General features: G+C 49.5%; 1 protein-coding gene across 6 annotated transcripts in view; it reads left to right on the top strand.

The window, feature by feature from the left end:
* Positions 1-12,248, top strand: part of AMBRA1 (autophagy and beclin 1 regulator 1) — a 186,746-nt gene that overhangs the window by 37,722 nt on the left and 136,776 nt on the right. For 3 of the 6 annotated variants that reach the window (XM_036763014.1, XM_036763013.1, XM_036763012.1), the window contains exons 2-8: positions 355-608; positions 913-971; positions 2,624-2,807; positions 3,945-4,117; positions 5,324-5,390; positions 5,987-6,133; positions 6,416-7,473. In XM_036763014.1, the coding sequence (XP_036618909.1) occupies positions 474-608; positions 913-971; positions 2,624-2,807; positions 3,945-4,117; positions 5,324-5,390; positions 5,987-6,133; positions 6,416-7,473 (1,823 nt within the window). In that variant the 5' untranslated portion in view covers positions 355-473. Of the gene's footprint in view, positions 1-354; positions 609-912; positions 972-2,623; positions 2,808-3,944; positions 4,118-5,323; positions 5,391-5,986; positions 7,474-12,248 lie in introns of all 6 variants that reach the window. The other 3 variants (XM_036763010.1, XM_036763011.1, XM_036763009.1) reach the window with 1 other exon arrangement.

The following is a 12,248-nucleotide window of genomic DNA, read 5'->3' as shown; positions in this document are numbered from 1 at the left end:
GCTCCCAGCTCCGTGCGATAGACTGTCCAGGCTGTCCTGGGCTGGAGCCCTGCTTCCCTTTGCTATTTTGTGGGTTCTGTAGCTCTAGAATTTGTTCAGAGCCATTTTTTATAGGTGTTTGGAGGGACATGTGGGTGGAGGGAGCTTAAGCAAGTCCCTGCTTTCCAGCTGCCATCTTGCCTCTGCCTGGGTTGTCTTATTTTAGGATAAAAACATTCAGAACATCAATATAGAAGAAATTTCCCTACTTCCTCTTCCCTCCATTTTCATCCCTCATTGAAGCGGAATTGAATTTGTAGTGGGAAGTTTCTCCAGCCATGGAACAATATTTTAATGCAATTTTTGTTTCTCCAGATTTCCATGAGGATAACTTTCAAGGATCTGGATGGCCCTGTTTTAGCTGCTTCCAAACCTGGAGCCAGTGCTTGCTCCCCCCTCCTCTGTGCCTGGGGTGGTAGTGGTGCCTGAGAGCCATGAAGGTCGTCCCTGAGAAGAACGCTGTCCGGATACTCTGGGGTCGAGAAAGGGGTACACGGGCCTTAGGGGCTCAGCGGCTTCTGCAGGAACTGGTGGAGGACAAAACGCGGTGGATGAAATGGGAAGGAAAGGCAAGAAACCTTTTGTCCTGGGACCTGGGGATGAAGGGTTCATGGACAGAGCCTAGCACTGGTCAGCAAGGATAGAGACAGAGACAGAGCTCAGCTTATCAGAGGAAAAAGTAGGAGGGAGGCAGCCATCCTCAGGGATAGGAGTTCAGGGCTTAATTCATCCAATCTCTAGCTGGAGCCTTGTTTCCTAATGGTCTGAGCCTAGACTGTGAACGCAGATGTAGTTTTGAAGCAAGTTGTTAACGATTGTTCTTGGTTGGCTCCAAGGAAGTCTTATCACTGTCTTCTCTTGTTTTTTCTCCAGAAAGTTGAACTTCCTGACAGTCCTCGATCTACCTTCTTACTGGCCTTCAGCCCAGACAGGTACTCTGCTCCCATCTACAGCCTTAACTTTACCACCCTCATTGGTGGCACCATCTTGTTAGCTCAGCCTCACCTGAATCCTGCCTCCCTGTCCTGCCCTTTCCAAATGGCAATGCACAGACCAATTCCTCAAGGCCCTTGGAAGCACTGTATGGATCAGTCCCTTTGCCCTCTGTAGCTAAGAAGGAAAGAGGAGTTAGCAGAGGGGTCTATGAAATGTCCTGGTCATTGTTCGAGGGGGGCTAGTCATGGAGAAGTAGCTCCATGGTTCTGGATAGGCTAAAAAAGACTGTTATTGCTAAAGGTGGTACTGGGGATGAGGTGGACCAGCCAAAAAACATTCAAAATTCATCCCCATTCAACAAGCATTTAGTAAGCACCTACAGTATAATAAACCTTGTGCTGGGCCCTGAGGATAGCAACAGAAATGAAATGATCACAGTTTCCAAGAGGGTTATGTTTCCCTGTGGGGCTGGAACATGCTCACAGAGGAGTAATCCAAAAACCTAGACAGTGAACACAGATTGTCTGAGAGTGAATTGAACCATGGTGGGGGGGGGGGGGAGATTGGAAATGCATCTTAGCTGACAAATGAAGGAGAAAGTCTATTCCAGGCATGGCATAAGGCTTTTAAGGTTCCTAACCCAGTACCTCGCACATAGTTGGTGCCAGGAGACAGAAGTTGGAATGGGTTATGCGGAGAACACGAAGTAGGTCATCGTATCCAGAACAGTGGTCACAAGGTTTCTCCTGTTCGGGCCTTTATTACCATGTGCTACTCACTGTGCTGGCCATCACTGGTGATCCCCAAAAAAGGCCAAAAGTTGTGTCCCCTTCTGAAGAAGCTCCCAGTCTAATGACTGGGACATGCAAACAGCTATGTACAAACAAGACATAGGATAAATTAAAGGTAATCACAGGGGGGAGGTACTAAAATTTTTTTTTGAGGGGGGAAGGCAGGGCAATTGGGGTTAAATGACTTGCCCAAGGTCACACAGCTAGTAAGTGTGTCAAGTGTCTGAGGTGTCTGAGGCCGGATTTGAACTCAGGTCCTCCTGGCTGCAGGGCTGGTGCTCTACTCACTGCACCACCTAGCTGCCTAGGGAGCCACTAAAGTTAAGGGGGACTGGGAAAGGCTTCTTGTCTTTAGCTGGGACTGGAAGCAAGTCAAGGGAGCTGGGAGGCTAAGAGAGTGTTCGAGTGTTCAAGGAATGGGGACAAGCTTTAAAGTTGGGAAATGGAGTGCCACATTTGAGAAATAGCCAGGAGACTGGCATCATTAGATTGCAAAGAGCATGGAGGGGAATAAAGTGTAAAAAGACTGGACAGGTGGGTAGGGGCCAGGTTAGGGAGGGCTTTCAAGGCCAAACAGGATTTTTTATTTTATCTTGGAGGTAACAGGGAGCCACTAGAGTTTATTGAGTAGGAGGGTGACGTGGTCAGACCTGTGCTTTAGAAAGGTCTTGTGATAGCTGAGGCCAGGACAGAGTGGATGAGAAAGTAAGATACCTGGAGCCCCAAACTTAGCCCATTCTCCTGGATTATCTTCTTCCCATGCAGGATGGGTGCTAATCCATGTTGGTCAGCCAGAATCGAAAAAGTTCTGCACTGTTTTCTCCCCTGCCTAGCTTCTCATTCCTTCTCTCCTATAGGACTCTCATGGCCTCCACCCATGTGAACCACAACATCTACATTACGGAGGTGAAGACTGGCAAGTGTGTTCATTCTCTGGTTGGGCATCGACGTACACCGTGGTGTGTGACTTTTCACCCCACCATCCCAGGCCTCATTGCTTCTGGCTGCCTTGATGGGGAGGTTAGGATTTGGGATTTACATGTGAGTACTTCCTTTGGCTGCTTTGACCTGGGCTAAGCTGATTGCTAGATACCTCCTGTCATTGGTTTTTAGGGAGAGAAGCAAACCCCTTTACTTTCAGGCTCTAGGTTGTCTTTTTAAAAAATCGACAGATTATTTTTCAACATAGCAGCAAACATAGACAGCCTGAGATAAAAACGTGCGCTCAGAAGTTCAGCCAGACAACCAAAAAGTGAGAACTGGGGGCATATGCCGTTGTACTCTTCCATAACGTAACCCTCCTTGAAAGGGAAGAGACCCTATGCTGGACCTTGCACCAGGCAGGATTGGTGTTGTCCGTGGTGTTCATTCTCGATGTTGTGGCCATTCAGCGTTGTCTACCTTTCTATGGTGGCAGTCAGGGTTTTTGCTGTTCTTACGGGTCTGCTTTCTACACTCTGCATTGCTTTAAGGAAGCAGTCCTTTGGCTCAGCAGCGGTGAAGAGGCTCATTGGCTTTGCCGTGACTTCACCACTCTTGAATTTTCCATCTTTCACCATGTTTAGCCTCTGCTCATGCTTCAGGACTCCTCCTGATGAGCTGGAGTTGAATCGATGATAGGCTCCCCCTTTCTTCCCTTCATTCTTGGAGGGGCAGCTGGGCAGCCTGGCTCCTGAGCCTTGTCTCTGTCAGCTGCCCTTTGTGTTGCTCCCAGGATGTCCTCCGGGATTCTGCGGGGCACACCAGGCTTTGTTTGAATGTCCTTTGGCCTGGTTCGTAGGGAAGATTGTGTGTTACTCAGTATGAAGATGTTCCCTCTCACTGGAAAAAGGACCTTGTTGCTGGTGACTGGTGTAGGTGGCTGGTGTGCGCCACATTCTGTCAGGCCTCAGCGCGAGAGGCTTCACATTTTTGCAGGCGTTGAGCAGGTACCTCACTGGAGAAATGGGTGTGGTTCTTGCCTCTTCTTGTGGAGGACTCTGAGACATTAGTCATTGAAGGAGTACTGATTGTTTGGTCGGGCTTGGCTGCTGCTGCTTGTCCGTTTCATGGGGTCGTATTTAAAGAAGGGCTCAATGTACAGTAAATTAAATGGAGCGCTTCTGAAATAGATAGTTCCCTGTCTGCCGCGAGCGTATTGTGTAACCTGACAGTGATTCGGGAATGGTTCATCTGTAGGGTGGCAGCGAAAGCTGGTTCACTGACAGCAACAGTGCCATCGCATCCCTGGCTTTCCACCCCACGGCCCAGCTCTTGCTCATTGCCACAGCCCATGAGATCCACTTCTGGGACTGGAGCCGGCGGGAGCCTTTTGCGGTGGTGAAGACGGCAAGCGAGATGGAGAGGGTCCGGTGAGTAGCTTGTTCCATTAGAGGACAGCCCATGTGGTACAGGCCTGGAGTGGAGGGGGAGATCTTCTGTAATCACCCCCTCTACCTCCTAGGGCCTGGTATGGTTCTATCTGCTTCCACGGCACAAGGAGTTAGGTTCTAAGGATGTGCATCTGTGCAGCGTGGCTATGAGGATAGTTTTTATGTCCTGTGGGCCTCCTTGCACCGCCTTATCATGTACAGTTGGACCCTTGACATAGCTATCAGATGTACCAGTTGAGTAGGCTTAAGGGCAGAATCAGTCTGTCAGGAGACAAAATATTTTCGTATGTTTCATGGGATGAGAAATTCCTTTTTTTTCTTCTGTCTGTGCTTATATCAAATCTTCGCAAGACAGGAATTTTGGAGAAGTCAAGCATATAGCAAAAGCTGCCAAATAGGGTGTATCTTTCTTCTTGCCCCCAACTTAAGACATGTTTCTAACTTGTAAAAGTAGAGAAATTTTGTCTCCTGTAAGTCTTCTGGTGTTTCGATTGGACACAGACTCATTTTCTAGTCTAAGTCATTAGGACTTGTTGCTGGGGCTGTTAAAACACCATCATGACTCACACTTCCATCAGGTGACTGATCCCCAAAGATAGGTGTGGGAGGGTTGTGCTTCCTTACAGCCAGGGTGGGCCCTCCTGTGGTAAGCGGACTAAGCAGCACGAGAGCTGACTACTGTTGCTCCCAGAGATGAGGGAATCTGGTGGTACTTCCAAAAGCTGCTGCTTCATCAGGGATATGGGAACCCTGTTTCTGGGGCAAGTGGGTAGGGGTAGCAAAGATTTGGAAGTCTCTCTAGCTAAATAAATATCTAGGTATATATTCTCTGAGTTTTTCAGTAGTGGTGTAGAGTATAATACAGTATTTCTCAAGTTTCGAATTAACACACTCTCTCTCTCTCTCTCTCTCTCTCTCTCCCCCCCCTCCCCCTCTCCCCCTCTATCCCCCTCTCTTCTTCTCTCCCTCCCACCTTCCCCTTCTCTCCCTCTTTCCTCTCTCTTCCTCTCTCCTCTCTCTCGCTTTCTCTCGCTCTCTCTCCCTCTCTCTCCCTCACTCTCCCTTTCTCTCTCTCTCTCTCCCTCTGTCTCTCTCTTTCCCCTCTCCCCTCTCCTTTCTTTTATTCTTCTTCTTTTCTTTCCCCTCCTCCTCTTTTTTTCTCTCTTTCTGTCTCTCTCATTTTAGGTTGGTGAGGTTTGACCCCCTCGGACACTACTTACTCACAGCAATTGTTAACCCCTCCAATCAACAGGTAACTGAATCGATGATTTCCCCAGAGTCCCTAAGCCCCTCTAAACTTTGGGTTATCCTAGGTCACTTAGGCCTGCTTCTTCCCCCTGCTGAATATGTCTTTGCTTTCAGACAAGTTCCAGAATCAGCAACAGGTTATATATCCAAAGTTAGAGCTACAGTCGTCCCAAGAGATTCAGTCCTGGCTTTCCATTGTAATGACAGCCTTCCCTTTTGTCACCATAAGGAAGGCTTTGATGATGCCTCTCCTTGCTGTGACTTTGGCTGGCTGGCATTTTTCTCTTGCCTGCTGACCTCCTTGTCATGGAGGAGGTAGCTTGTACATGGAGACTGGTCTTTCTGCTTTATTCAGTGAGGCTTAGTTCCACCCTGAAAGGTTGTTGTTTAATGCTGTGTCTGAATCGATGGTTTAGAGGTCCAGATCAGGTAGTTTAGAGAAGCCTGTGCTCCAGGATTAAGGGGCTCTGCTTTGTCGTGGAGGATTTTTCCTCCTTGGGGTAATATAGTGTAGTCACTAGTGTTTCTTGGCTTGCCTGGAGATGCTAAGTCCTGCCTTGCCCCTGTCTCCCTGCTTCTCCCCAACGTGGTCTGTTCCAGAGTGATGATGAGCCAGAGATCCCTGTGGATGGCACGGAGCTGTCTCATTTCCGCCAGCGTGCTCTCCTGCAGTCCCAGCCTGTCCGCCGGACGCCTCTTCTGCACAACTTCTTGCACATGCTGTCCTCCCGCTCCTCTGGCATCCAGGTGGGAGAGCACAGCACAGTACAAGATTCTGCCACCCCCTCACCCCCGCCTCCTCCACCGCCTCCCCCTCCGCCCAGCACGGAGAGCACCAGGACATCTGCTTACACCAGGCTCCGAGAGCGGGTCAGCTACCCCCCAGCCGAGTGCTGCCAGCCCCTGGGGATGCTGTGCCTTTGCAGCCGCTGCTCTCGTGCTCGAATTCCTTCTTCCCTCTTCCCACACCAGGAGAGTGCCCCCTCTACTTCCGCTGGGGCTACTACCGCTTCCTTTTCTTCTGTACAGACCGAGCCCTACCATGCCCCGGAGCAGGCTTCGTCAGCGCAGCAGGACCAGGGCCTCCTGAACCGCCCATCTGCCTTCAGCACAGTGCAGAGTGGCACTGCGGGTAACACACTCCGGAACCTCAGCCTAGGGCCCACCCGGCGCTCTCTGGGCGGCCCTCTCTCCAGCCACCCTTCCAGGTATCACCAGGCCGGGAGGGAAATAGCCTCTGGGCTCGGAGGTTCCGACTGGACCCGAACGGTGCTAAGTATGGACTCTCGCTCTGAGGCGGATACTCTGCCCCCGCCAAGGACTAGCGCCTCTTCAGTGAGCTTACTGTCTGTGCTGAGGCAGCAGGAAGGCAGCTCCCAGGGGTCGGTGTACACTTCTGCCACCGAGGGGAGGGGCTTCTCAGTAGCAGGGCTGGCAGCTGAGGCAGACACGGGTAGTAGCTCAGGCCAGAGTAATAACTCAGGCAGCATCCGAAACGAGCTACAGTGTGACCTGAGACGCTTCTTCTTGGAGTATGACCGGCTCCAAGAGCTGGACCCAGGCCTGGGGGGAGATCCCACTCCAACCCAGCAGGCTCAGGAGATGCTCAACAATAACATTGAGCCGGACAGGCCAGGTCCTTCCCACCAGCCCACCCCTCACAGCAGCGAGAACAATTCTAACCTTTCACGGGGCCACCTGAACCGCTGCCGTGCCTGTCATAACCTCCTGACCTTCAACAATGATACCCTGCGCTGGGAGAGAACCACACCTAACTACTCACCTGCTGAGAGTAGTTCCTCCTGGCAGGTCCCCAGTGCCTTGGAGGGCCTGCCAGCAGGTGGCAGCCAGCTGCCCCCTGCCGATGGCACTGAGGGAGGGCGAGTCCCCAGCTCCAGCAGGCTGGAGTTGAGCACTTCCACCAGCGCACAGGATGAGAGAACTGTGGGAGTGGCCTTCAACCAGGAGACAGGCCACTGGGAACGAGTTTACAGCCAGGCGGCTGCCAGCAGACCTGGGAATGTATCACAGGAGGCCTTAAACCAGGAAATGCCTGAGGAAAGTTCTGAGGAAGATTCACTCAGGAGGTAAGATCACTGTGACCCTGTCTTCCATCTCTAACCCCCTTGTAGGGCTACTGTAAGTACTGCTTCTTGGGCTCTAGGACTATCCATCTCCTGGGCCTGGGCTTTGTGTAGGATGTGGAGCTAAAAGGAACCTGAGAAACCGAGTCCAGGCCCAGATGAATTCAATGACTTCCCCACGGTGACTCAAGCTAGTGAGTCACAGATCCTTGGTTGGCTCTAGTGCCCTGGCCATTATACTAGGCTTCTGCATTGCCTTTTTAGAAATCCTTGCTTTCTACCAGAAGTCAGATGGATCTTGGTGGTTTGACTCACTTCTCCCTGAGGACCCTATATACCTTCTGACCATGTCTTAGCCTAGATCTGATGTTCTCTTGGGCATGTCAGAATAATAATTGCTAAAGGTACAGGAAGAATCCCTGCTATGGCTAAAGGACTCTGTCTGATACAGGAGGGATTCATAGGGTCCTGGCCTGTGTTGAAAAGGAGACCATAGCTTCTGATGGGAGAGAAGCAGACCCTCTGGAAGAGGGCAGCTGTTTCATTTGTTGAGGGATGGTGCTGATCTTTCAACATTCTTCCTACTATACTTTGGGGCACTTGATAGTCTCATGTAGATAGAGAAGAGAACTCTGGTTTCCTGGGAGAAGCATTGTCCTTGTACAGTGACTTAGACTGAGTACCTCACTGATAATGCTGAGAACTGGCTTTCTTGAGTGGCCATGTGCTCCCTTTCTGGGTTCATTGTCAGAGTTTGAACTTCATCTTGTCCAGTCCTTGTGTTTTATGGAGAAGGCCACCAGGGCTCACAGGGGATAAAGTGCCCTGTCTCTAGTCACCGGGTCAGTATGTGGTGGAGTTTGGGGTTTCAACCCCTTCCCCTTGACTTGAGGTGCATTCTGCTTTCCCCAGTGCCTTGCTTTTCCTTCTTCCAACCAGGAGTCCAGAATTTCTCCAACCTCCAACTTTTGACATTCGGCCTTATTTTAGGTTGGGGGCAGATGCAGGGTTTGTGGGTACCTATAGTGAGCAGAATTATTCATACGAGGGAGAGGCTCTTACTGCTCAGAATTTCATCCTAGACAACAGCACAATGACAGAATAAAGGTAGGTGTAGTTTATTATTCCCACACAGGCATACACTATCTTTGTTTATTAGGCATTTTTTCTCTGCATTCCTGTAAAGGTCAAATCCAGGATAATCAGCAGTCTCTTAGACTGTGTCTCTTGGGTCCAGATAGTGCCTCACCGCACTGTTTGTGCTGCTGAAGTCAGTGAAATTTACCTGTGACAGATATCTGTCAGGAGGGGGGATTCAATTTGGTGATGATGCACAAAATAATTAATGTGTCCTACTGCCTGACGGTAGTAGCTTCAGTCAGCCAGCAAGTGTGGAGGGCCTCCCATGCTCCCATCTGTGTAGGGGATAAAAAGGAAGCCTGAGACACATTGTCTCTGCCTGTCCTCGAGTTGCTTCTAGTCTTGTCGGGGTATGAGATTTACTACTCGAAAGTTATAACAAAGCATTATAAAGTGTTCAACTGTGTGCTACGATAGAGTTTTAGAGAAAGATCCTTGCAGGCTTGGGTCATCAGGGAGAGCTGCCTGGAAGAGGTGGTACTTGAAGGAAGCCCTGATAAATAAACAAGATGGGGTAATGGCAGGAGAGGGAAGTGACTCATTCTGGCGGAACAGCCTGAACAAAGTAAAAAATGAGCATACTGTATGGAGAGGAGTTAGCGATTGGCCTGAGTGGGACCCAGGATTCATGTGGAGGAGGAGGGAGACTGTGCTGATCAAGGTAAGGGGAAGCTAACAGCCATCGTTCCCACAGAGGGGGTTGGATCAGGACCTCAGCTGGGGCTACAGCCACCCTGATTCCTTTGCCTCATCATGGCCCCTACCCTGAGGCAGCCAGCATATGACACAGTTCTGAACAAGGCAAGTGCCCAGTCAGTGCATGTTGTCTTTTGGTTTCGATGAAATTGGTTGTCTTTTGGTGATGCCAGGGTTTGTCACCAGCCCCTGCTGGAAGGTGCTTCTGGGTCTGATTTCTGCTTTGGAATCTGAGACCCCAGACCAGTCTCTCTTCTTCTTGCTTACTTTGGCAGTAACCCAGTGGACATATGGGTTATTTTTCCTTTAGAAATAGCATTTTAATAAATTCCTATGAGACTTTTTGTATGAGACTCTGATCTCTGCCGTAACGTCAGCCTTCTTTTAAAGCAAACCTGTTGAAAATCCAGGAACTGTTTTGACTTTGTGCTGGAATGTGCTGAGGCTAACTCAGGTGAGGTTTTATTGAACAATTTCCAATGAACACACACATACTCTTCAAGCAAGGGTGTATTCATCTCCCCGTGCTTTGTGTGTGTGTGTGCGCGCGTGTGTGTTGGGAGAAGGAGGGTTGCATGTGTGCCTGGGTAAAGGAAGACAGCCACTTTTTACTGTGACCCGGGAGGTTGTGAGCTCCGTATCACCCGCTGGCCTGGTCCAGTGTATGCACACCTGGGCCCCAGGCCTGTAGGAGGCTGCAGGTGCTCCCGTGGGGCCAAGCTGCCCACTCGCAGGCAGTCACTGTTGCCGAAGGTCATCCTAGGAAATAGAACTGAACAGTCCCCGAGTGAGGATGCTCGTGCTTGCTCTGGTTGTTGGGGGTGGGGCTGGGAGCATCCTCGTCTTTGGTGCTGCCCAGCTAATTAGTGTTGGTGAATAAGAGTATTAACAGTCATGTGCAGGGGTGGGGGTGTCTTTGTGATGCTCTGGGCTGGGCAGCGGAAGCTCATCTTCTTTTGTTCATGGGTGGCCTGTGTGGTGTGACTCCTCGTTCCCCCCCTTTCCATCTTAGCTCCTGAGCCATGGCAGATTTGGTGCTTCAGTCTTCTAAGGCAATGTTCAACACCTAATAGCACCTGACATTACGTCTCCCTCCAGTAGGTGTCACTCTAACCTCTAAAACTAATTAAAGAGAAATAACAAACACTTCTTGCTTTAAATTTGCATTACTCAAATTCAACTTTACATAAAGAATTCTGAAAGAAATCCACATGCCAACAAATGTCTGTGTTAATTTTATTGTACAGCACCATGCTATCTCCGCTTCTCTACCTTGGCTTGGGGCTCTGTGACCTCCCTCCAACCCTCCTAAAAAAGCCCATACCTTTAAAAGAAAAGAACCTTCCAAGTGAAAACAGAAGAATGGATTCATAAAGACACCGCCACTGCCACCACTGGATCGGGGCTCGACTCGAGACCTCAGGCGCTGAGAGATCTTTGCCCTGCTCCAGCCATCTGCCTATCTGCCTGGTGTGTCTGCCCTGGCCCTGGCGTGATGCCTGTCCTTTCCTGTTTGTGTCCGTGTCTGGCTTCCATGTGTCTGTAGACCTTCTCCTCTCCCCCAGCCCCCTGGCCTTTCCCCTCCCCACACCATGTTCTTCCTCTAGGTACAAGCCAGGCCCCCACATGTTCCTCCTCCTGCTCTTCCTTCTCTGTCCCCGGTCCTCATGTGTCCTTGAACCCTGTACCAGCATCCCCCCTTCCTCCCTCCCCCACATCTGACGGCAAATTCACATCACCTAAAGATCTTTTTATGTAAGAGTCTTTGGAACCAGCTACTTAAGTAAAGTGAGAACTGTCTGTGGTTACAAAATATTAACAGTTTTAAGTTCACAGCCCCCTGAAATTTATCCCCAGATCCCTTAACCTTAAATTAAGACCTATTGCTCTAAAATTTCTTAATTAGGGGAAAGGGAAAATAATTAGAATCATCCATCATTTAGTAATTTCATATGTCACATTTAAATTCTTCAGTACTTAAGGATAACAGTTGATTGGCCATCCCTTCCTTTGTTGGTTTGTCACCCGCATCTTGCCCCCAAATGTGGGTCTTCCCTGAGGAGCTCTCCTAGCCCCCTGCTCTTCTCTCTCTGCATTCTCTTGGTGACCTCATCAGTTCCTATAATTTTAATTCTCTCTGGGCTGATTGCTGCTTCCAGATCTCTGTGTCTGGCCCCATCTCTCCCCTGAACTTCATTCCCATGTCATCACTTGCCTATTGATGTTACTAGATGTTCTGGAAACATCTCAAACTGAACATTGTCTAAAATAGGACTCCTTATCTTTCCCTCTTCCATGCTTCCCTCTCACTGTTGAAGGCACTGCTGTCCATCCAGCCTTCTAGGTTTGTAACTTTTGCCTCATCCTCCTTTTCTTACCCTCCCTCACTTACAAATCCAGTCATTTGCCAGATCTAGCCATTTCTACCTTCACGGCCTATTTTACAACATTGTTCCCACCTTAGTTCAGGCCCCCACCGGCTCTGGCCCAGATTATTCATTAGCCTCCAATTGGTCTTCTTGCCTTATCTCTCCCTGTTTCAGCCCATTCTGTGTACTGCTGCCAAAGGGATTTTCCTTAAGCATAGATGTGATCATGCTACTCTCTTTCTCAGTGAACTCTAGTGCTTCCCTGTTGCCTCTAGGATAAAATATTATTTTCTCTGTCCTCACCTCTGCCCCTCATAGAGTCTCTCTTTTCCTTTAAGATGCAGCTCAGGTACCACCTCTGACATGAAACCTTTCTGGATCCCCTCCCTTTTAAGCTACCTTGCATTTAACTAGTTTGTATTTATTTTTATTCGTTTTCTGTGTGTGTGTGTGTAAGATTGTCTTCCTTTTCAGACTGTAAACTCCTAGAGGCAGTCAACTGTAACGTAGTGGCTAGATTATTGGACTTGGAGTCAGGAAGACCTGAGTTCAAACGTGATACTTACTATCTGC

Source organism: Trichosurus vulpecula, chromosome 6, assembly GCF_011100635.1.
Source record: "Trichosurus vulpecula isolate mTriVul1 chromosome 6, mTriVul1.pri, whole genome shotgun sequence".
Classification (NCBI taxonomy): domain Eukaryota; kingdom Metazoa; phylum Chordata; class Mammalia; order Diprotodontia; family Phalangeridae; genus Trichosurus; species Trichosurus vulpecula.
Note: the sequence above shows the minus strand (reverse complement) of the source record. Positions and strands in the feature narration are given on the sequence as shown.